At 43.0% G+C, this 23,966-nt stretch overlaps 1 protein-coding gene across 7 annotated transcripts in view; it reads left to right on the top strand.

Moving 5' to 3' along the window:
- LOC125463998 (oxysterol-binding protein 2-like) overlaps nt 1-23,966 on the top strand; it is a 315,453-nt gene that overhangs the window by 242,819 nt on the left and 48,668 nt on the right. For 5 of the 7 annotated variants that reach the window (XM_048555890.2, XM_048555888.2, XM_048555892.2 and 2 more), the window contains one exon: nt 10,125-10,172. The exons of the other annotated variants lie outside the window; for them this stretch is intronic. In XM_048555890.2, the coding sequence (XP_048411847.1) occupies nt 10,125-10,172 (48 nt within the window). The remainder of the gene's footprint in view (nt 1-10,124; nt 10,173-23,966) is intronic. 7 annotated transcript variants of the gene reach the window in all.

The following is a 23,966-nucleotide window of genomic DNA, read 5'->3' as shown; positions in this document are numbered from 1 at the left end:
CTTGCAATGCCAACTCTCCAACACTTCTATGTCCTATGAACCATGGCATCAGTACCAAACTTCAACCCATTTGTTTCAGAACAGTCGCTGACTCAGTCCATTGGTGATCTTCCTTCCACCGCTTCCCATTTCATAGACCACCAGCCCTACAGAACCTGCTTCTACTTTCTTGCCAAGTTCCATAAACAGGGCTGCCCCCAGACCTGTCATTTAAGCCAGATTTATACACCTGAGTTGGTTTATTTCCAGCTTGGCTCTATTTTTGTTCTCCCCTGTCTAATCTCCCTCTACTAATATCTGCAATTCGTCTGATACCCTCCATCACTTTAAAAGTTTCCAATTTCCTGGCCTGAGCCATCTTCTCTTTACCATGAATGTTCAATTGCTGCACTTCCAGTCCTCACCAGGATGGTCTGGGGAATTGCTACTTCTTCCTTGAATGGATACGCATTTTCCCTCAATCTCTACCTGACCGAACCTGTTCCCTCATTGAACATTTTTTTCACTCCTGTCATTTCCTTCATGTTAAATATGCTCCATATGGGTCCTGACTTTGCCTGTTTTTGTTCTGGAATGTGTAAAACATTCCTGAGTCCAGTGCAGTCTGGGGAGAGTAAAGGGGGATGAGAGAGACAGGGTTGTTTAAGGGGCTGCTACTTCAACTTATTTTTCTGGTACAGTGATGACTATATTCGTGGTGTGTCCTGCTGTCACTCTGATTTGGAAAGCATCAGAAACTTTGCGTCCAATTTTGACCCTACTCTCAATTTCACATGATCCATTGTTCCTCCTTTTCCTTCGTTTCTGTCTGTCATCAGGCTATCAACTCATTTTGACTATAAGCCCGCTGACTTTCTCTGCTACCTTAACTGCAGTGTCTCACGTCCCATACCCTTTCAGGATTCCATTCCAGTCTCACACCTACTCCATATCATTCTGTTTACGATGATGGATCTATCACACCGGCAAGTCTGATACGTTGTCTTGTGTATACCCACTCCAGGCTTTGAATTTTTTGTCCTCACAGTTTACAGTTCTCCTGCAAACTCTGAAATTGCCCCTGCGCACCAAAATTTACATAATTAATAAATATCAGGAAAAGCAACGGTCTCAATACCAACCAGTACAAATGTTTCTCTAGCCAGAAGAATATCCATTGACCATTACTGTTTCCTATCGTTCAGCCAATTTTATATCCACATCCTATCGTCCTTTTTATTCCATGATCTATTTCTTTCCACACAAGTCCGTTGAGTGCCACTATGTTGAACACCTCCTGGAAATCCACGTGCACCACATCAACAGTGTTACCCTCAACAAGCCTTTCTGTTACCTCTTCAATGAACTCCAGCGTATTGGTTACACCTGACTTCCCCTTTACAAATCCAGGCTGGCTCATCCTGATCAATCCACATTTTTTCCGTGTGGATACTAACTGTACCCTGAATAATTGCTTCTAGATGTGTCTCCACCACTGAAGTTATCCAGAACACTTTTTTTCTTGGAAATACAAGTGTTTGGAGGGGAGGAATTAGGAATGAAAACCAAGTGCTGGGAGAGCTCAGCAGGTTTGGCAACATCTGTGGAGCCAAGATTTTGTGTACAATGTGACTCTTCTTTGGGACTTGAGCAGAAACGGACTTGGTCTATGACTCCTTCCTGACAATAACCAGTCAAGACTTGAGCCAGCTGCCTTATAGCTAAAAGGCCGCAAATGTATTCTGGAGTGTGCCTGATGCTTGTGGAATCACTCAAAGTATCACTTTCCCCACTGGATTGGGCATCTGTCAAGAAGTGCCAGGCTCCTCACTAGTTCTGTGATGTTCCCTCATAGGCTGGGTGTGTCAGTGAGTAAATGTGTCCCTCATATGGAAGCAACATTTTTCGAAGTGGGAGAAACTTTTTGGCAGCGCAAAATGGGTATCCAGAATTGAGAGAATTCTGTCCCTTCAGTTGCACTGAGATCTGATTGGTTATGCCCATTGTGGTTTTGATTCATCTATGCTGTAAATCTTGATTCTCCTTGATTAACTATTTCTAACTTCGACTGCAAATTAACCCTTAAAATGTTGAGGAAACATTGCATTATTGATTTTCAGTTTGATCAGTGCCATGTTGGTTACAGTGTATCAGCATCTTGTGTTACTGTTGACTCCACCATTGTCAGCAACACCTTGAACAGAAGGGGCAGCTCCATGTAATTTAAAGATAAGCCCATTCAGAGGGCTGTCTATTTTTGTTTCATTGTTTTTTAGTGCATAGCATTTCAAGTGGTAGCATGGTCTGTCTTTTCCTCAGGTTTAGTAACCGCAGAATTTAGTGCCTTAAGAGTTGCATTGTGCCAGAGCAATTCATGCAGGGAATTGAGGGTTTCCATCCCTCTAGGGTTGTTCTGGAGTTTCTAGCAATTGGAGGTTAATTTCCTGAAATTAGTGCAAGAAAACCTCAAAGCAAAGTCGTGTGGTTTTTTGTTTTACATATTCTTTGAACACTTTTGCTTGTTAATTATTATAAATTATCGCGGATGGTGAAGAAAAGACAGACAGATCGATCAATGGTCAATTATCATCCAATCGGGACCCACTGACAGTGCTGAGATGGATGAGCATTAGGTCTGAATTCTGTTGTGATAGCTTAAAAATAGACTGTTTCTCACTTGCTTACCTTCTCTGATGAATAGAGTACAGGACAAAGCAAATACCAGAAGGCTAACTTGGGTCCAGCGGCTGATGTTTGATCTCAAGTGGACTGCTGTACACAACAATGTTCTTTGTGTGAATGGATCCAAGGGAATGGGATCCACATGAAGAAATTTTGTATGTACCACACCTGTTTAGTGCTAAACTGTCAGAGATTTATTACATGCGGGGGATCATTGCCTTTCTCTAGTAAGCCATGAGGATATCAGTGCAGACCAGGGTCAGTACTCCTTGCTGGTTTCCTCTGCTTCTGTCTTCCCAAGACATCTTGCAACAGGAGTAAGCAGTTAGCGATTAAGTGACTTATTTGTAGTAAGATGTAGCAAAAACTGCAGGTGCTGGAGTTAGAGATAACACAGTATGAAGCTGGAGGAACACAACAGGCCAGGCAGCATCAGGGGAGCTGATGGAGATGAAAAGTCCTGACCTGAAACATTAACTTTCCTGCTCCTCTCATGCTGTCTGACCTGCTGTGTTACTTCAGCTCCACACCATATCGAGTTGTGAACACAGCCCAGTTCATCACGCAGACCAGCCTCCCATCCATTGACTTCGTCTATATTTTCTGCTTCATTAGGAAAGCAATCAACATAATCAAAGATCCCTCTCACCCTGGTTATACTGTCCTCCACTCTCTTCCCTTGGGCAGAAGATATAAAAGTTTGTAAATATATACGAACCTATTCAAGGACAGCTTCCCCGCTGTTATCAGACTTTGGAATGGACCTCTTCAATGATAAAAAGTGAAAGAACTGCAGATGCTGTAAATCTGGAACAAAGGCAGAAGTTGCTGGAAAAGCACAGCAGGCCTGGCAGCACCTGTAAAGAAAATATCAGAGTTAATGTTTCGGATCTGGTAACCCTTGCTGAGAACTCTGAAGTAAGGGCCATTAGGCTCGAGATGTTAACTCTGATTTTTTTTTTCTTTATAGATGCTGCTAGACCCGCAGAGCTTTTCTAGCAACTTCTCTTGAGCAGTAATGTTGATCTCTTTCTGTGCACTTTCTCAGCACCTGTAACATTGTACCCCACACTCTGTTCTGTACCCTGATGCACTTGTATCTGCCTATAAAGCATGTAAGACAACACTTTTTTTCACTGTACCTTGGTATATGTAATCAAATCAAAATCATTCACATATAGCATAGGCAACATCGATGAGACAAACAGTTTTTTTTTCTAATATTGTGAAAATATAGGTTTAAAAAGAGACAAGATCTGTGGACCAGGAGTCACAAACCCCAGTGGAATTGAGGTGACTTTCTCACAATACTTTGCTTTCTGGCAAAGATATGGTATCAAGTTGCAGAGATCCTCAATTTGGTAACTGGTCAGTTGGACCTGGGTCTTGGCTTCAGTTAGAAGTTTTTCTTTTTTATGGTCTCTGGGAAGTGGGTGAGAGTGAGATCTGACTTGCTTCCAGATTTTTGTGGTCTGAGTCTAATTTGCTGTCAGCTCTATGACAAAACTGCTATGTAAAGCCAATCTGAAAGCTGTGACTGGGAAGTCTCTCTCTTTTGTCAACCCAAAGACGTCTAGTACCATGAACACAGCAGGCCAAGCAGCATCTCAGGAGCACAAAAGCTGACGTTTCGGGCCTAGACCCTTCATCAGAGCTCTTGTTCATCCAGCTTCACACTTTGTTATCTTGGATTCTCCAGCATCTGCAGTTCCCATTATTTCTGACTTCTAGTACCAGTGTGATTCTCAAAGTGTCAAATCCAATTTCAGCAAAAGTTGTATGTATGTACCTAATGAGCACACTGTTCCACTTTTGCTTTGAGTTATAAAAGCAACTAATCATCCAAACTTATTTTTTTCTAGTTTATATTGCAAATAAATGTAGTCCTGCCATGGCCATCAGAAAAACTAACCCCCAAAAGTTCTAACTCTGGCTAAATTTGACTTTCCTAGTTCCAGGAAACCTGACCCATCAATGATAACCCCACTATTGCCCTGTGTAAAATCAACTAATAACACAATTGAGACCTTCCTACATTGTGTAATCCTATACCATTCACTGGTGGGTGGAGGTGAAAGGCAGAGACATGATCCCACAGGCAAAAGGTGTCCGCTTCAGCCTACAGGTCCCCATTTCTTCTTGGCTGTGTTATTTGAAGAAAGGAGATGGTAACTCCTCCCCTATAAAGACAAGATGGAAGACAGATCATGATGTACAATGTAAAATTTCATCTATTTTTCACCTTTACAAGTGAAAGGTCATCTCTAGTATGCTTCTCCCTCAACGTGGACTGCCAGATCACTCAACTGTTACAGGCTGAAGGAAGCCATTCAGTCCATGATAACAAAAATGTGAAGCTGGATGAACACAGCAGGCCAAGCAGCATCTCGGGAGCACAAAAGCTGACGTTTCGAAACGTCAGCTTCTGTGCTCCTGAGATGCTGCTTTGCCTGCTGTGTTCATCCAACTTCACATTTTGTTATCTTGGATTCTCCAGCGTCTGCAGTTCCCATTATCTCCATTATGTCTGGACTGACATTCCAAATGAGCAATTCACTTAGTTCCATTCTCCAGACTTCTCTCAGTGTAATCCTGCATATTTCTCCTTTCCAGGTATTAGTCTAATTCTCTTTTGCATGTTTCGATTGAACCTGCCTCCTTTAAATACTCTCGGGCAGAACACTCCAGATCTTTACTTCTCTCTGCATGTAAACATCTTTTCCTTTTTTTCATGTTTGCTTCTTTTAAATAGGTGCCCGTGTGTTCATGATCCCTTCACAAATGAGAAATTTTTCTCCTAATGGACTTCAGACTTAAGTCTGTATGGTTTTGAATTTCAGGCTTCTCTTTCAGGAAAACTGTCCTAACTTGTCCAGTTCGTCTTTACTACCGCCTGCAGCATTTTCTATTTTTAGTTCAGATTTCCAGCATTCACAACACCTTTCCTTTGCTGAAGCAGACACCTGGGAATTCTGTGTCCTTCAGCAATGCTTTTGGATGTGGCTGAGAGCCTCTGACTGCAGTTGTTACTTTTAGCTGATCTGACACTCAGACTAGATGACAACAAATTTGTACATTGTAATGTTCTGTCTCGACAGAGTCCTGTTGTTGTTATATGACAATGAGAATTACTGTCTGAGTCTTGTGAGGCTGGGAATGTCATTGATGGTATATTAAGATTGACGGGCAGCCAGTGTCAGTAAATGGGTAGCAGCCTCACTTGGCCAGATATGTCCTTCAAAGTGAGGTAGAAACATGATAGAGAGAAAATTAAGGAATTTCAGGACAGAAAAGGGTTTTTGCTGTCTTAGCTCTTGACACGGTATTCATCAGAATTCCTGGAGGGTACTGTGAAGGGTTGAAGAGGCTGAAATATGTCTCAGTTTAAGTGCCATTACGCCTGCCCCTGATGAAATAGAGCACCAACGCTTTCAGAAATGTGTTTGCTGCTCGCTCAGCAGAGGTTAAGGGTGAGGCTTGAGAGAGAGGCCTGTTTACCAGTTTTAATTTGCCCTATCCTGTAGTTGCTATTGACTAGCCAGACTGGTTCATTTGTGTGTGAATTGTGATCAGTTTTTTTGCAGTGGAAATAAAAAGAAATACCCCAAACAATTCACAGACATGGAACATAGAACATACAAAAGTACAGCACAGTACAGGCCCTTCGGCCCATGATGTTGTGCCGTGGAATAATTCTAATCCAAAAATAAAATAACCTAACCTACATTCCCCTCAATTCACTGCTGTCCATGTGCACGTCCAGCAGTTGCTTAAATGTCACTAATGACTCCGCTTCCACGACTACCACTGGTAAACTATTCCATGCGCTCACAACTCTCTGGGTGAAGAACCTCCCTCTGACATCTCCTCTATACCTTGTTCTAACACCTTAAAACTATGACCCCTCGTGGCAGTCAATCCTGCCCTGGGGAAAACTCTCTGGCTATCGTCTCTATCCATGCCTCCCATTACCTTGTACACCTCGATCAGGTCACCTCTCTTCCTCCTTCTCTCCAGAGAGAAAAGTCCGAGCTCAGTCAACCTCTCCTCGTAAGACAAGCCCTCCAGTCCAGGCAGCATCCTGGTAAACCTCCTTTGCACCCTCTCCAAGCTTCCACATCTTTCCTATAATAGGGTGACCAGAACTGGACACAGTATTCCAAGTGTGGTCTCACCAGGGTTTTGTAGAGCTGCAGCATAACCTCGCAGCTCTTAAACGCGATCCCCCTGTTAATGAAAGCCAAAACACCATATGCTTTCTTAACAACCTTATTCACCTGGGTGGCAACTTTGAGGGAGCTATGCACTTGAACACCAAGATCCCGCAGTTCCTCCACAGTGCCGAGAATCCTGTCTTTAATCCTATATTCAGCATTTAAGTTCGACCTTCCAAAACGCATCACCTCGGTTGAACTCCATCTGCCATTTCTCAGCCCCGCTCTGTATTTTGTCAATGTCTCGCTGAAGCCTGCAATAGCCCTCGATACTATCAATGGCACCTCCAACCTTTGTGTCATCAGCAAACATACTAACCCACCCCTCAACCTCCTCATCCAAGTCACTTATAAAACTACAAAGAGCAGAGGCCTGTGGGACACCACTCAGCACTGACCTCCAGGCAGAATACTTACCATCTCTGCCTCCTGTCAGCCAACCAATTCTGAATCGAGACAGCCAAATCACCCTGTATCCCATACCTCCTGACTTTATGAATGAGCCTGCTGTGGGGAACCTTATCAAATGCCTTGCTGAAGTTCTGTTTATAATAGTTTATCCAAAGAAAATTAATTTTGGAAAGAAAACCATGATTACAAAATTAAAAGAGAATTGTGGATTTATTCTAGTCATAATTGGATGCCAGGCCCATATTGTCCCACTATAACTTGCCTTTATGTTGTGAGCTTGTTCATTTGGTTACTCTCCAAATATCTTTCACTTTTCTTGCTGTCTGCTACTTACTAAGAAGAGACAATGGTTAATGAAACCAGACTAATATTCCAGAGGCTCTGGGAACATGGGTTGGAATCCCATCGTGGCTGAATTTAAATAGAACAGTAAAGCACAGGAACAGGCCCTTCAGCCCATCACATAAGTGTTGAGCATGATGCCATTCTAAACTAAATGATACAGCCAGCACATGGTCTGTATCCCTCTATTCCCTGTCTGTTCATGTGTCTCTCTAAATGTCTCTTAAACATTGCTAATTCATCTGCTTCTACCAGCTCCCATGGAAAAGCATTCCAGTCACCTACCACCCTTTGTGTAAAAAAAAACTTCCCTCACACATTTCCTTTTAAACTTTTCCCCCCTCACCATAAACATATGCCCCCATTATTTGATGTTTCCACCATGTGAAGAAGATTCTGACAATCCACCCTATCCATGCCTCGAATAATTGTATATACTTCTATTTGGTTGCTGCTCACCCTCTGATGTGAAAACAATCCAAGTTTGTCCAACTTTTCCTAATAGCTAGTACGCTGCCATTCCGGCGACATCCTGGTAAACCTCCTTGTCAAATGCTTTAGTAAAGTCCATGTAACAGCATCTACTGCCCTATCCTCCTCTTCTTCACTTCCTCAAACATCTCAATCAAGGCGGTGAGACAAAACCTCCCCTGCATATGGGCATGTCAACTATTCATCTCCAAAAGTGAGTAAACCCTGTCCCCGAGAATCTTTCCTAATATTTTACCTGCCATTTCTGTAAGGCTTAACGGCTTGTAATTTCCAGGATTAACTCTGTGTTTGCTGCCTTAAACGAAGGAATAGCATTGGCTATTCTCCAGTCTCCTGGGATTTCACCCACAGCTAAAGAGGATACAGAGATCTCTGCCAAGGCTCCAGCAATCTCCTCCCTTAACTAAACGTAGATGGTTTTCACCAGAGTGTCAGAGACTGAGGGGTGACCTAATAGAAACATATAAAATTATGAGAGGCATGAATAGGGTGGATTGTCAGAATCTTCTCTCCGTGGTAGAAAAATATACTAGGGGCATAGGTTTAAGATCTTGGAATGGATCCCATCAGACCCTGGGGACTTACCTAGCCTAATGTTTTTCAAGATACCCAACACCACCACCTCCTTAATATTAATGCGCCTGAGGATATCCACATAGCCCTTCCCTAATCTTAGCATCATTCATTTCCTGCTACTTGGTGAATACTGATGCAAATTACTCATGAAGAGCAATTGAGCTTCACCCACTTCTTCCGGCTCCATACATAAATTCCCTCGTCCTTGATAGGACTTAACCTTACCTAGCTACCCTCTTGCTCATAATATATGAATACAGTGCCTTGGGGATTCCCTGTAATCCTGCTTGCCAAGAATTTAATTGCATTTGATTTAAAATAAAAACACAGGAATATAAAGCTCATCATCAGTGATGATGACAGTGACAACTATCCCATATTGTTTAGGAGTCCATCTAGTTCAGTGATGTCCTTTTAAATTCAGAAGAATGACATCCTTCTATGGATAAGCCTTCGTTAGAATCCAGACCCACAGCAACATGGTTAACTCTTAACTGTCCTCTGGTAAGCCACTCAGTACAACAGCAATTAAATATGGGCAAAAAAGTCCATATGGCAAGAGGTGAAAACCAGTTTGAAGAATCTCAGGCCACTTTCTCCAACGTTAAAGGCTTTATAAAACTTAGATTTTTTTTAACATAGAAGTGCTGCTGTTTCTTGATTTGTGCTCAAAGGATGCCAAAGTTGACTTTGCACATGATTTTTCTGATCTCTTACTTAAGTATGCCAGAATATTTGAGGAGGAACTTCTTCGTCCAAAGGGTTATGAATCAATAGAATTCCATGTCCATTGAGGCCATTGCAGATACCTCACTGTTTTTAATGTGAAAATAGTTCTTTGAGCAGTGAAGGAATTAAGGGTTTTGGCGAGCGGGCGAGTAAATGATGATGAGTCCACAAAAAGATCAGCAAAGATCTTATTGAATAGCGGAGCAGGCTCGCTGGGCCAGGTGGCCTATTCCTGCTCCTGTTTCTTCTGTCCTTAGGTATCCAGTTTTGCCAAGGTGTGGCTTTATTCTAATGAACGTGTGGCTCAGTTGGCAGCACTGTCACCTTGGAGTCAGAAGTCTGGACTCGAGCACCGCTTTAGAGGCTTGAGTATATAGTCCAGGCTGATGCATCAGTGCAGAGCCGCACTGTCAGCGATGCTTCCTTTCAGATGACATGTCAAGTTGAGACCATACTTGCCTGTCAGGTGAATATAAAAGATCTTCCAGAACCATTTCACTGAATTGTCGGGGAGGTTCTTGCCTGGTGCCCTGACATGTGCTTATCCCTCAGTTGCCATCATTGTCATATTTCTACCTATGGAAGTTTGCTGTACCCAAACAGCAACCTTACTGCAGGGGTTATAAAGCACTTTGGGATTTCTAAAGGTTTGAAAATAAGAAAATAAACGACCGTCTTTCTCTTGCACGCCTTCACAAGTGAGCTGGACCAGTTCTTGGTTGGGGCAGAGATCACATCCTATAAAAGGTAGGTGGATTAACAGTTAATATGTACATAGCCAGTGTAACTTCTTTTTTTGACCAGCTGCCAATGCTTATAGCTGGTGGGGAGTCAGACAGCATCTAGTCACAATGCTATATTGAAGAGATATGACGGATCAGCCAGCCTTCTCCTGTGTGTCATTTGTTGTCAGTTTATGCTTAATTTTGCATTAACTTTAGCACAGTCTAACACACTGTCCAGGATTCATAGGGTGTGCAAGAGGAGAATCTTAACTCGCATTTAGCCCCCTGTGCATTACTGTTTTATTCACACATTTATCATGCTGCATGCAAAATGTGTGATGACAGTTCTGCTGTGAGGAAAGGCTTGAGTAAATATCTAGAATTTATGATAACTATTCTAACTTGTTTATTAACATAACTTGATACTTCATTGTCACACTGTACAGGCTGTGCATAGTTCATGCTTAGCTTATAAGTTTAGAAAATTGTACATTTCATTTTGGAGCTTTGAGCTTTACTTCATTCTTGTGGTATGCAAGTTGGTGTATTTTTATATATTCAGTGTCGTATTCTGCTTGTAAATGATCTCATCCAAGTGCTTTAATTTAAAATATTACTGTAATACTGTCACACTTGAGACCAACAAATTAGGCCTCTGAGTTAGATTGCCAATCTCCAGCTAATTTTTTTTTTAAAGATTCCCTACAATGTGGAAACAGGCCCTTCGGCCCAACAAGTCTACACCGCCCCTTGAAGCATCCCACTCAGACTCATCCCCGTATAACGCACACACCCCTGAACACTACAGGCAATTTAGCATGGCCGATCCACTTAACCTGCACATCTTTGGACTGTGGGAGGAAACCGGAGCACCCGGAGGAAACCCACGCAGACACTGGGAGAATGTGCAAACTCCAAGCAGTCATTTGTGTTAATCTTAAAGCAGTATTTGACAATAATTATTATAAAATGCAAACTGCCTGTTCTTCCTTCTCTTCATCACCTAAGTTAGCATGACTGACATTGATGTGTAACAGACTCTTGAACTGAATTCTAGAATGTGCTAGACATGGAATCCTTTGGTGATTAGTGCCATATTATCTCATGTAATCTGCAGTGATGACTTTTAGCAACTTGAATATATTTGCTTCAACTGACTTGAGAGTTGATTGAGTGCAATGAAATGGCCTCTGTCTCTGATGCGATCTGAATTCCTTGATATGATTACCGCCAGTTGACTCCCTGATGGCAAGCAGCTGGCAAATTCTCGACATCAAACAAATAACTTTTCTGTTTAATTTATTGCATAATGGATAGATTCCATTCTGTGTCATGGTGCTGCCTGGAAAGTTTGGAAGACATTGTTCACCCTGGTCCCCTTTCACCCCACACATTCAAAATGTTGACTTAAATGGTACTAAATCATATAATAGCTTGTGCAAAACTAAGTCAGCAGTTTAATATTCAGAATGATATCAAAGTGGAATGCATTAATTTATAGGGATAAATTTCATGGACAAGGGTATTTCCTTGGGTACAGAAGATTAAGGATTGTTTGTAATGAGGGTGTTTAAGGTGACTAAAGGGTATGCTAAGAGAAGTACAGAAAAACCACAGGCTAATCATGGTGATATCAGGGAGCATTTCTTCACATAAGGGGCTGTGTAAATTTGGACCACAAACTGGAAGCACAAACTTGGTCAATTGAAAATTTTAAATGGACATTCAAAGTACTTTTGTTCGGGAAAGGGATTAAGAAATGTAGAATTTGGTCCGAACTGAGTGTTGCTTAGGTGCACAGACTGTGAAATGGTAGCTCAGTGTAGAGGGAAAAGAGATGCCCTTTTTGGCCTCCGGTAATTGGGTTTTACTTCAGTACAGGGGAGGAAGTTGCTTGGTGAGTAATTGTTAAATCTGATTGCAGTAAAAAGCTCTTAAAGTCATGGATCTGATTCAGCTCAACCAAGTGGAATGTACATACATCTTGCAGGATCTGGGAAGTCATAGGTTCTTGATTGTCAAAGCGATCAAAGGTTACAAGGAGAGAGCGGGAGAATGGGGTTGAGAAACTTATCAGCCATGATTGAATGATGGAGCAGACTTGATGGGCCCAATGGCCTAATTTCTGCTCCTGTGTCTTATGGTCCTATAGTCTTAAGGATATTTGTCCAACCAAGTACGTCTGAGTCAAGGAGCAGCGGGAGTCCTGTTTACCATCCTCGAAGCGCAGAACTACATGAATAGCCGATTAGGAATGTACAGGCAGAGAAGGAGTGGGTGACTGCCAGGCAGTCTAAGAGAAATCAGACAGGCAATTCAGAAATCCCCTGAGTGTATCTCACTTGCCAAATGGTTATCCATCTTTTGATATTGGTGAAGGGCAAGGATTCCTTGAAAGAATGCAACCAGAACCAAGGTAGTCTGGACGACTCAACTGTACAGGAGAGCAGGAAGAAGAGTGGAAGTGTAACCGTGACAGGAGATCCCATAGTAAGGGGACCAGACAGATGATTCTGAGGTAGTAAGTGTGACTCCAGGACGGTATGTTGCCTTGCTGGTTCCAGGATCAAGGAGCTGCATGGCAATGTTCTGTGGGAGAGTGAACTGCCCACGTTGGTAATAGTGACATTGGTTGGAACAGGAATGAGGTCCTGGAAGCAGATTTTAAGAAGTTAGAAAGGAAATGAAAAAGCAGGAGTTCAGCAGCAGTAATCTCAAGATTACTGTTGTGCCACAAACTAATGAATATAGGAGTAGGAAGGTTAATCGATTAAACATGTGGTTGGAGAATTGCCGTGGAATAGAGGACATTCAATTTCTGAGGTATTTGGATCAGCTCTGGGGCAAGTGTGATTTGTACAAATTGGAATGGAACTAATAATCTCACAGGGAGATTTGTTCATTTTATTGGGGTGAGTTTGAACTAGCTTGTCAGGGGAATGAGAACCTGAAGGGTAGCTCAAATCAGAAGCAAGTGAAATTGTAACAGCAAGTAGAGAAATGGTGAATAAAATTAGAAGGCAGGTAATATGAAAGTGAGCTTCAACAAAGCTGGAATGCAAATTATGTCAATGGAAGAAAGTTAAGGGCTGTCAGAATTGCCTGAATGCACACAACATATGCAACAAGTTAGCTGATTGCAAAACTACAAGTAAAGATAAATGGAAATGTTCTGATTGCCATAACTGAAATGTGGCTGCAGGGTGACCAAGACCATGAACTGAATATTTAAGGGTATTTGACATTTAGGAAGGACAAGCTAAAGGAACAGATGAGGTTACACTGAAAGTAAGAGATGGGACTACATTAATGCAGGATCTTTAATTGGAAGAACAACATGTGAAAACTGCTTGAATGCATTTGAAAAAAACCTCAAGGGCAGTAAACATTCAGTTGTTAATAGGCCACCAAACAAGGTCAGTGTAGGGCATGTGGGAATGCATTTTGGTCTTTTGATTCAAGATCCTTTATTCCTTTATGTACTGGTCCCATCTATTATTATCAGCGTAAATCACCTTTTTCCTTTAGCTCGTCCTTCCTAACTGTCAAATATCCTTAAACATTCAGGTCCTGAATTTCAGCGCCGTGTTAACTGGGTGATTAGAGAATCGTATAGAATTGGTAACTCAAAAATCATGGGAGATCTCAATTTGCAGATAGCCTGTATAAATCTAGTGATCATTCATGCTGTGGTGGATGAGTTTCTAGACTGTGTAAAGGATTGTTTTGTAGGGTAGTATATTAAGGATTACTTTTGTGTAGGAAATCTCCCATCATTAAAAATCCAAGGGACTAGGACGGGTGAGGAATTAAATTAATCTTTTTTTATTCATGTGGGCATCGCTGGTTGGACCAGCATTTATTGTATGTCTGTAACTGCCCAGAGGGCAGTTAACAATCAACCACATTGCAGTGGGCCTGGAGTCACATGTAGGCCAGACCACGTAAGGATAGCAGATTTCCTTCCCTAAAGGACATTAGTGAACCAGGTGGGTTTTTCTTAACAATTGGCAATGGTTTCATAAACATCATTAGACTCTTAATTCCAGATTAGTATTGAACTCAAATTCCAACATCTGCCATGGCCGGATTCAAACCCAGAATATTACCTGAGTGTCTGGATTACCAATTTAGCAATAATACCACCAGGCCATCGCCTACCTGTTAGCAGGAAGGTTGAATAAATTAATGGGACTAAAGGTTGATAAGTCCACAGTATCTGATATTCTACACCCCAGAGTGTTAAAAGAAATGAGTAACCACAGAGGCAGTTGATGCATTGATGATTATTCCAAAATTGTATGAATTATATCATAGTTCCTGTTGACCAGGGGGGTAGCTAATGTTACCCCACAACTTAAGAAGGGAGGGAGAGAGAAGGTGGGAACTACAGACTTGTTCGCCTTGCGTCAGTAATAAAAAAAAATGCCAGGGCCTCTTATGAAAACGTGAGATAAGTGGATACCTGGATAACAATCTTGTGATTGGGCACAGTCAGCCTGGATTAATGAATGGTTATTTAAAAATATCGGGAAGCCGCCTAGGATTATGATAAAGAGTTTTGTTTTAGTCAGCAAGTTAGGTACATTTGGAATTCTGTGCCCACAGAGGGCTGTGAATCCTCTTAAAGTTGAGACTGATAGCTTTCTAAATACTAATGGCGTAAAGGCGTATGGGACTAGTGTGTGGAGAAAGGCATTGAAGTGGATGATCGGCTAGAATCTAATTGAATGGCAGAGCAGGTTCAATGGACTGAATGATATACGCCTGCTGTTATGTTCCTATTTAGTTTGCTAAATGAAGTTGAGATATAGATCCGCTATAACCTAATTAAATGGCAGAAAGAGCCTACAGGCAAATGACTTACTCTCGTTCCTATCTTCAAAAAGTTAGAATCAGGCAGGCTGACCGTTATTGGCCCTTGTTCGGGGGAGATCAGAACCTTACTTTCTGCACTGCACAGACATCTGGCAATAAAATGCATTGGCATCACGTGTACCACGACCTCCCCAAAATAGATTGGGGCTGGACTTGGTGGTTATGCACTGCACGTGAGAAGCAAAAGCAGATGGCTGCCACGAACTGTGGGTGAGAGTGGAAAGATAAAATCGAGAGAGATGGAGGTGTCTTAACCATAAATACAGAGCAGCAATTGTCAGAGTATTACTCATTATTGAAGAGTCTGACTGAAAGAAGAAGGGGTCTAAACAGTGGTCAACACCTTGCTTTCTCGAAAGTCCTTGGGTACGTTTTGACTTGTGAGCAAGAGAATGGATCAGCTGAAGCAAGCGATCAAATTTTGTCAATGGTTTTTGACAATTAGCTGAAAATGTGCTTGTTGGCATAAAGATTGAAGATGGGTGGTAAAGTATTACAAAGAGCCTCACCTTATGGAGTACTGTGCTCCAAATGACTTGCAAGACATTTTGATTTCACATTGTGCATCCAGGAGGCTGCAAGTACATGTCTAGAATACAGAGTGACTCATCATCATTCAGGGTGAAGGCAGAAGCTTTGGATTCTGACAGCAAAATAATTACAGTTTTATATTGATTAGTATGTAATAATGCACAGTCCAAAATCTGCTCAGTGTTACAAACTGACTGACATATTTCAGTTGACATTTTACTGAAATAATATGAAATAGCACAAATTATCAATGCTTCATTTTATTAGTTAACACGTTAATCATTGAAAAGAATGTTTATGAGCTTGTTACATCTATATAGTATATGCAGGGTCAGTGTGTCCTTTATCACAGTGGAGGGTAATTTTGACATTGCCTCCCTGATGCCTAGCGCTCAATGGCGTAGTGGTATTATTGCTGGACCGTTGATTTAGAGACCCAGGTAATGTTCTGGGAGCCCCAGAACATTAATGTTCTGGGCCATGGCAGATGGTGGAATTTGAATTCAAAATATAATCTGGAATGAAAGTTTCATAATCATTAAACTCATCAACAATTGTCCAAAAATCTGATTCACTAATGTCCTTCAAGGAAGGAAACTGCAATCCTTACCTGGCCTGGCCTATGGGTTATTCCAGACCCACAGCAATGTATTTGACTCTTAACTACCGTCTGGGCAATTAGGGATGGGTGATAAATGCTGTCCTAGCCAGCAACGCCCTCATCCTGTGAGTGAATTAGAACTGTAAAATGGATGTCTTCAATTCAGCCAACTCATACTCCTCAGCCAGTATTCATTTCCAAAGTCCTCAATAGTACTAAATCATAATTACAATTTTCATGAATATATACAGCAAGTTGAATGGGGTGGCACGGTGGCACAGTTCTTAGCATTGCTGCCTCTCAGCAACAGGGACCTAGGTTTGATGCCACCTTCAGGCAACTCTGTGTGGAGCTTGCACATTTTCCCCTGTGTCTGTGTGGGTTTCCTCTGGGTGCTCCGGTTTCCTCCCACAGTCCGAAGATGAGTAGGCTAGGTGGATTGGCCACGTTAAATTGCCCGTAGTATCCAGGGATATGTAGATTAGGCGGGTTATAGGGGTATGGGTCTGGATAGGATGTTGTGAGGGTCGGTGTGGACTTGTTGGGCCTAAGGGCCTGTCCCCACACTGTAGGGATTCTATTTAATCTACTGCTCAGGAAAAGCTCAATCTAAATGTAGTCTATTGTATTTTAATCTACTTCACTCAATCTAGACGACTGAATTTGCTGATCACAATATGGTCTCCTCTGGGTAGATGAAATACAAACCGGGTGATCACTTTGCAGAACACTTAAGTTCTGGCCTCAAATAACGGAGTTTCTGGTTGCCAGCCACTTCAACACACAACTGTGTCCCCTGGCGAGTTTCTCTCTCTGGTTAGCTGCTGCGCTGCAGTGGCTTGAAGAACAACATCCCATTTTATGCTTGGGGATCCTGCAGCCTTCAGGACTGAATATCAAATTCAATAATTTTAAAACCTGAATATCTTCATCCAGGTACTTTGTCCACCTCCATACTCCAGGCCCTGTCATCACATGGTCTGCTTTCATTACAACCAACCCATTCTCAGCTGATTATTATCCCCATTCTTTCTCTTGGCTTACCATTATCCATCCCTTTGTCTGCCTGACTGCCTTTCTCTCCCTCTGGGCTCTGAGTCCACCTAATCGCTTACTACTTTTCCCCATTCCTATACCACTTCTTCAACTATCATCAGTTAGAATCATAGCATCCCTAATGGGTTGAATAGCCAATAACACTGAGTCCACACTCCTCCTCTGAAGAACATCCCGCCTAGACCCACCCTGCCTATCTTATCTGTATAACTGTATTTCACATGACAAGCCCACCTAGCCTGCACATCCATGGACACTGAGCAATTTACCATGTCTAATCCACTTAACCTGTGCATCTTTGGTCTGTGGGCAGAAACCGGAGCACCTGGTCGAAACCCATGCAAACTGCACAAACAGTTGCCCGAGACTGGGATCGAACCCAGGTTCCTGGTGCTGTGAGACAACAGTGTTAACCACTGAGCCGCCACCAATGTCTGTTTTTGAGCCAGGATGAAATAGTAGTTTTGTATTTTTAATTGTTGGCCACTGTCTTAACCTGAGACAGAATGTTCACAATTTTTCCATTCTGTGAGCCAGACTTCCTGAGTCTGAATCATCTTAGAACATAGAACATAGAACATAGAACAGTACAGCACAGAACAGGCCCTTCAGCCCACAATGTTGTGCCGACCATTGATCCTCATGGATGCACCCTCAAATTTCTGTGACCATATGCATGTCCAGCAGTCTCTTAAATGACCCCAATGACCTTGCTTCCACAACTGCTGCTGGCAACGCATTCCATGCTCTCACAACTCTCTGCGTAAAGAACCTGCCTCTGACATCCCCTCTATACTTTCCACCAACCAGCTTAAAACTATGACCCCTCGTGCTAGCCATTTCTGCCCTGGGAAATAGTCTCTGGCTATCGACTCTATCTATGCCTCTCATTATCTTGTATACCTCAATTAGGTCCCCTCTCCTCCTCCTTTTCTCCAATGAAAAGAGACCGAGCTCAGTCAACCTCTCTTCATAAGATAAGCCCTCCAGTCCAGGCAGCATCCTGGTAAACCTCCTCTGAACCCTCTCCAAAGCATCCACATCTTTCCTATAATAGGGCGCCCAGAACTGGACGCAGTATTCCAAGTGCGGTCTAACCAAAGTTTTATAGAGCTGCAACAAGATCTCACGACTCTTAAACTCAATCCCCCTGTTAATGAAAGCCAAAACACCATATGCTTTCTTAACAACCCTGTCCACTTGGGTGGCCATTTTAAGGGATCTATGTATCTGCACACCAAGATCCCTCTGTTCCTCCACGCTGCCAAGAATCCTATCCTTAATCCTGTACTCAGCTTTCAAATTCGACCTTCCAAAATGCATCACCTCGCATTTATCCAGGTTGAACTCCATCTGCCACCTCTCAGCCCATCTCTGCATCCTGTCAATGTCCCGCTGCAGCCTACAACAGCCCTCTACACTGTCAACGACACCTCCGACCTTTGTGTCGTCTGCAAACTTGCTGACCCATCCTTCAATTCCCTCGTCCAAGTCATTAATAAAAATTACAAACAGTAGAGGCCCAAGGACAGAGCCCTGTGGAACCCCACTCACCACTGACTTCCAGGCAGAATATTTTCCTTCTACTACCACTCGCTGTCTTCTGTTGGCCAGCCAATTCTGTATCCAAGCAGCTAAGTTCCCCTGTATCCCATTCCTCCTGACCTTCTGAATGAGCCTTCCATGGGGAACCTTATCAAATGCCTTACTGAAGTCCATATACACCACATCCACAGCTTGACCCTCATCAACCTTACTAGTCACATCCTCAAAAAACTCGATAAGGTTCGTAAGGCATGACCTACCCCTCACAAAGCCGTGTTGACTGTATTTGATCAAGCCATGCTCTTCCAGATGGTCATAAATCTTATCCCTCAGAATCCTTTCTAACACCTTGCAGACGACAGACGTGAGACTTACCGGTCTATAATTGCCGGGGATTTCCCTATTTCCTTTCTTGAAGAGAGGAATTACATTTGCCTCTCTCCAGTCCTCAGGTACGACTCCAGTGGAGAGCGAGGATGCAAAGATCTTCGCAAGTGGCGAAGCAATTGCATTTCTCGCTTCCCAAAGCAGCCGAGGACAAATCTGATCCGGGCCTGGCGACTTGTCAATCTTAATGTTTGACAAAATTTTCAGTACATCAGCTTCCTCTATCTCTATCCATTCCAGCATGCACACCTGCTCTTCAAAGGTTTCATTCACTACACAGGTCGTTTCTTTCGTAAAGACAGAAGCAAAAAACTCATTTAGGGCTTCCCCTACCTCCTCAGGCTCCACACACAAGTTCCCTATGCTATCCCTGATCGGCCCTACTCTTTCTTTGACCATTCTCTTATTCCTCACGTAAGTGTAAAATGCCTTTGTGTTTTCCCGGATTCCTTCTGCCAAGCCTTTCTCGTGCCCCCTCCTGGCTCTCCTCAGACCATTTTTGAGCTCCTTCCTTGCCTGCATGTAATCCTCTCTAGCTGAACTTGACCCTAGCTTCCTCCACCTTATGTAAGCTACCTTCTTCCTTTTCACTAGAAGCTCCACCGCTCTCGTCATCCAAGGTTCCTTTATCTTACCCCGTCTTGCCTGTCTCAGAGGGACATATTTACTCATCACTCCCAACAACTGTTCCTTAAACCATCTCCACATGTCTATAGTTCCCTTACCATGGAACAACTGCTCCCAGTCCATGCTTCCTAACTCGTGTCTAATCGCATCATAGTTTCCTCTTCCCCAATTAAATATCCTCCCATTCTGCCTAATCCTCTCCTTCTCCATAGCTATGTAGAATGAGAGAGTGTTATGGTCACTATCACCAAAATGCTCTCCCACCACAAGATCTGATACCTGCCCCGGCTCGTTTCCGAGCACCAAGTCTAGAATGGCCTCTCCCCTCGTCGGCCTGTCAACGTACTGCGTTAGGAAACCCTCCTGAACACACCTTACAAAAACAGCTCCATTCAAATCTTCTGCTCGGAGGAGGTTCCAATCAATATTAGGAAAGTTAAAGTCACCCATTACAACAACCCTACTGCGTCCACACTTTTCCAAAATCTGTCGACCTATGCTTTCTACAATCTCCCTGCTGCTATTGGGGGGCCTGTAGTAAACCCCTAACGAGGTGACTACTCCCTTGCTGTTCCTAATTTCCACCCATACTGACTCAGTAGGCAGATCTTCCTCGACAATGGAAGCTTCTGTAGCTGTGATACCCTCTCTGATTAGTAGTGCTACACCCCCTCCTCTTTTTCCCCCCTCCCTATTCTTTTTAAATGTTCTAAACCCTGGAATATCCAGCAACCATTCCAGCCCATGAGAAACCCATGTCTCTGTTATGGCCACAACATCATAGCACCAGGTACTGATCCATGCTCTAAGTTCATCACTTTTATTCCTGATACTCCTTGCATTAAAGCAAACACACTTTAACCGATCCCTTGGTTCCTTCCCACTAGCTGGTCTACCTCTTGCTACTGCCTCACCTGCATCAACGCTCACCTCTGGTATACAGCTCAGGTTCCCACCCCCCTGCCATACTAGTTTAAACCCTCTCGAACTACTCGAGCAAACCTTCCACCCAGGACATTGGTCCCCTTCCAGTTCAGATGCAACCCGTCCTTCTTGTACAGGTCCCACCTTCCCCAGAAGGCATCCCAATTATCAACATATCTGAAACCCTCCCTCCTACACCAGCTGCGTAGCCACGTGTTCAGCTGCGCCCGCTCCCTGTTCCTCACCTCGCTATCTCGTGGCACCGGTAGTAAACCAGAGAACACTACTCTGTTCGTCCTGCTCTGCAGCTTCCATCCTAACTCCCTGAAATCACTTTTTATATCCTCAAACCTATTTCTGGCTATATCATTTGTGCCAATATGTAACACGATTTCTGGCTGTTCACCCTCCCCTTTCAGAACTTTATACACCCGATCGGAGACGTCCCGGACCCTGGCACCAGGGAGGCAACATACCTTCCGGGAATCCCGATCTTGCCCACAAAATCTCCTGTCGATTCCCCTAACTATCGAGTCCCCTACCACGAGTACTTTTCTATTCTGCCCCCTTCCCTTCTTTGCCACAGTGTCAGGCTCAGTGCCAGAGAACTGACTACTATGGCTTTCCTCTGGTAGGTCAACCCCCCCAGCAGTATCCAAAACGGTATACTTATTGCTGAGGGGAATGCCCACAGGGGATCTCTGCACTGTCTGTCTGTCCCCTTTCCTCCCCCTAACTGTAACCCATCTATCCTCGTCCTGAGCCTTAGGAGTGACCAACTCCCGATAACTCCTCTCAATTACCCCCTCTGCCTCCCGAATGATCCGTAGTTCATCCAGCTCCAGCTCCATTTCCCTAACACGGTTTTCAAGGAGCTGTAGCTGGGTGCACTTCCCGCAGATGTAGCCAGCGGAGACGTGTGCCACATCTCCCAACTGCCACATTTTGCAGGAGGAGCAAGCAACTGCCCTAGCATCCATACCCCACTTATCTGAACACCCACTCAATACTAAAGCAGAAAGCTCACTTCAAGTAATAATAACAAATTAATAACAAACTTATGTTCAATAGAGAAAGTTTAGAATGAACCTTACCTTATTAACTAGGTTAGAGGAGGAGGGCGGGTGGGAGACACTACAGTTGTAGAGTCTCGGGTTAAGCCGCCTTGCTGATATATATGGTCACTGCTTTCCTTCCCGGCTGCCCCTCGTCACTTCCTCTGATGCTCCCGCTCCTTCTCTGAAAAAAAAAACACCGCTGCCCGCTACCGGTAAGTAATTTTAAAAATAAACTGCTTTACCTTAGCTGCAGTCTTCCGGGTCCGTCTTGCCTCCGCTGCTGCTCGCACTCAAAAAAAAAAAAAAAAAAAAAAAAAAAAAAAGCCTTTTTTCTATCTCCGTAATGTCAACACCTCTGCTTCTCATTGCTCTTATCACTTTCTGGCTCAGTACATCAGTGCTATTCTGGCTGGCTTCCTCATCCATCTTTTTCAGCTCTTCAGTAAACTTCAGCTAATTCGAAGACCTGTTGTCTGTATTCCATGCTGTACCATGGCCTATCAAACCATCCTGACTGGTCTCTAATGTTCCACCCTCTCTCCATAGCTGAGATTTAGTCTTCCCTCCATGGCCTTCTCTATTTCAAGAACCTCCACCATCTCAACAGTCCTCACCCCAGATTCTTTGTTCTGACTTGCACAGCCTGCCTTTCAGCCCAGTAATGACAGTTGTGCCCTCTTGCTTTGCAGTTCCCTTCCTAAACCCCACTACATTTCCATTACCTAAAACTGAATAGAAACGGGAGGGAGTTGGGGGTGCACAGCCCCACAGTCAAGAGATCACTCATTCAGAACTGAAATAAGGTGAAATTTCTTCAGCCAGAGCGGGGTTAATCTGTGGAACCCATTGCTGAAAGGGCTGTGGAAGCCTCAGGGTATTTAAGACATAGGTTCTTGATAGATGAGGAGATCAAGTTGTAGGAGAATGGGATTGAGAAACATATCAACAATAATCGAATGGTGGAGCAGATTTGATGGGGCTATATCTTATTGTCTTCTCGGATGTGTTGACATAGCAATTCACAATAATGAATGTGGATACAAAAGCATGACGAGAAATTGTGACAACAGATGGTATCAGTCGTGGATAGGAATTGAATGTCCTGAGAAAAACCTGTATGTAAAATTCACATTCTAACGAGTTCACTTTGATCCTGATCACTCCAATTAATATTCTCTGCATTTTAGAACGTTGAAATGTGACCTGCTTGAGACCAAAATATTTTGAGAAAACTTGAGAAAAATTTCTTCTGAGTTGTAATTTTTTTGTAGTTGTGTGTTTGGATGAGCTGTGGATGCTCAGTCATTGATTATAGTTAACACTGTTGCTAGATTTTTGAATGTGAATAGAACAAAGGATCTGAGGATAAGGCAGGAAAATAGAGTTAAAGTTAATCAGTTATGAGCTGGTGAACGGCAGAGCAGAAGAGAGGGACTGCTCCTAATAACGTTTCGTGTGTTCTTATATCCTTGTCACTATCATGCTTCTACCTGAAGAGGTGTAACATGTTTGTTTAATGATCACTTGTCACTCTGTGTGAGGTGATGAGTAAATGCATATTTAATTGTCGGATTGTGTGTGTATGTGTGTGAGAGAGAGAGAGAAACTGTGAGAGAGGCAGAAAGAGACACACACCATGTAAATAGTTGAGAAGCAGACACAATAAATTACAGGCAGAAAGGCTTTCATTGCGATAACAAGGTGTAGAGCTGATTGAACACAGCAGGCCAAGCAGCATCATAGGAGCAGGAAACTGACATTTTGGGCCTAAACTCTGCCTGAAACGTCAGCTTTCCTGCTCCTGTAATGCTGCTTGGCCTGCTGTGTTCATTCAGCTCCACACCTTGTTATCTCAGATTCTCTGGCATCTGCAGTTCCTATCTCTGAAGGCTTTCATTGCTTTCAGTTTACCAATTCAAATTCACAGCGTATTTGAATATTTAGATGTTCATCTTCATCCTACCTTTTATTTGTTGCTGTCTTGATTGCCTTACTTGAGGAGAGATGTAGTTGTATTGGAGGCAGCTCAAAGGAGATTCATTGGATTGATTTCATAGATGAGTTTGTCCTATGAAGAGAGATTGAGCAGTTTAGGCCTATTGTTTCTAGCATTTAGAAGAAAATGAGAAGAGATCTAATTGCTTAATTGTATAAAGTGCTAAAGGGGATTGACAAACTAGACATAGAATGCATAATTCCTCTTGTGGGG

This window comes from Stegostoma tigrinum, chromosome 26 (genome assembly GCF_030684315.1).
Source record: "Stegostoma tigrinum isolate sSteTig4 chromosome 26, sSteTig4.hap1, whole genome shotgun sequence".
NCBI lineage: Eukaryota > Metazoa > Chordata > Chondrichthyes > Orectolobiformes > Stegostomatidae > Stegostoma > Stegostoma tigrinum.
Note: the sequence above shows the minus strand (reverse complement) of the source record. Positions and strands in the feature narration are given on the sequence as shown.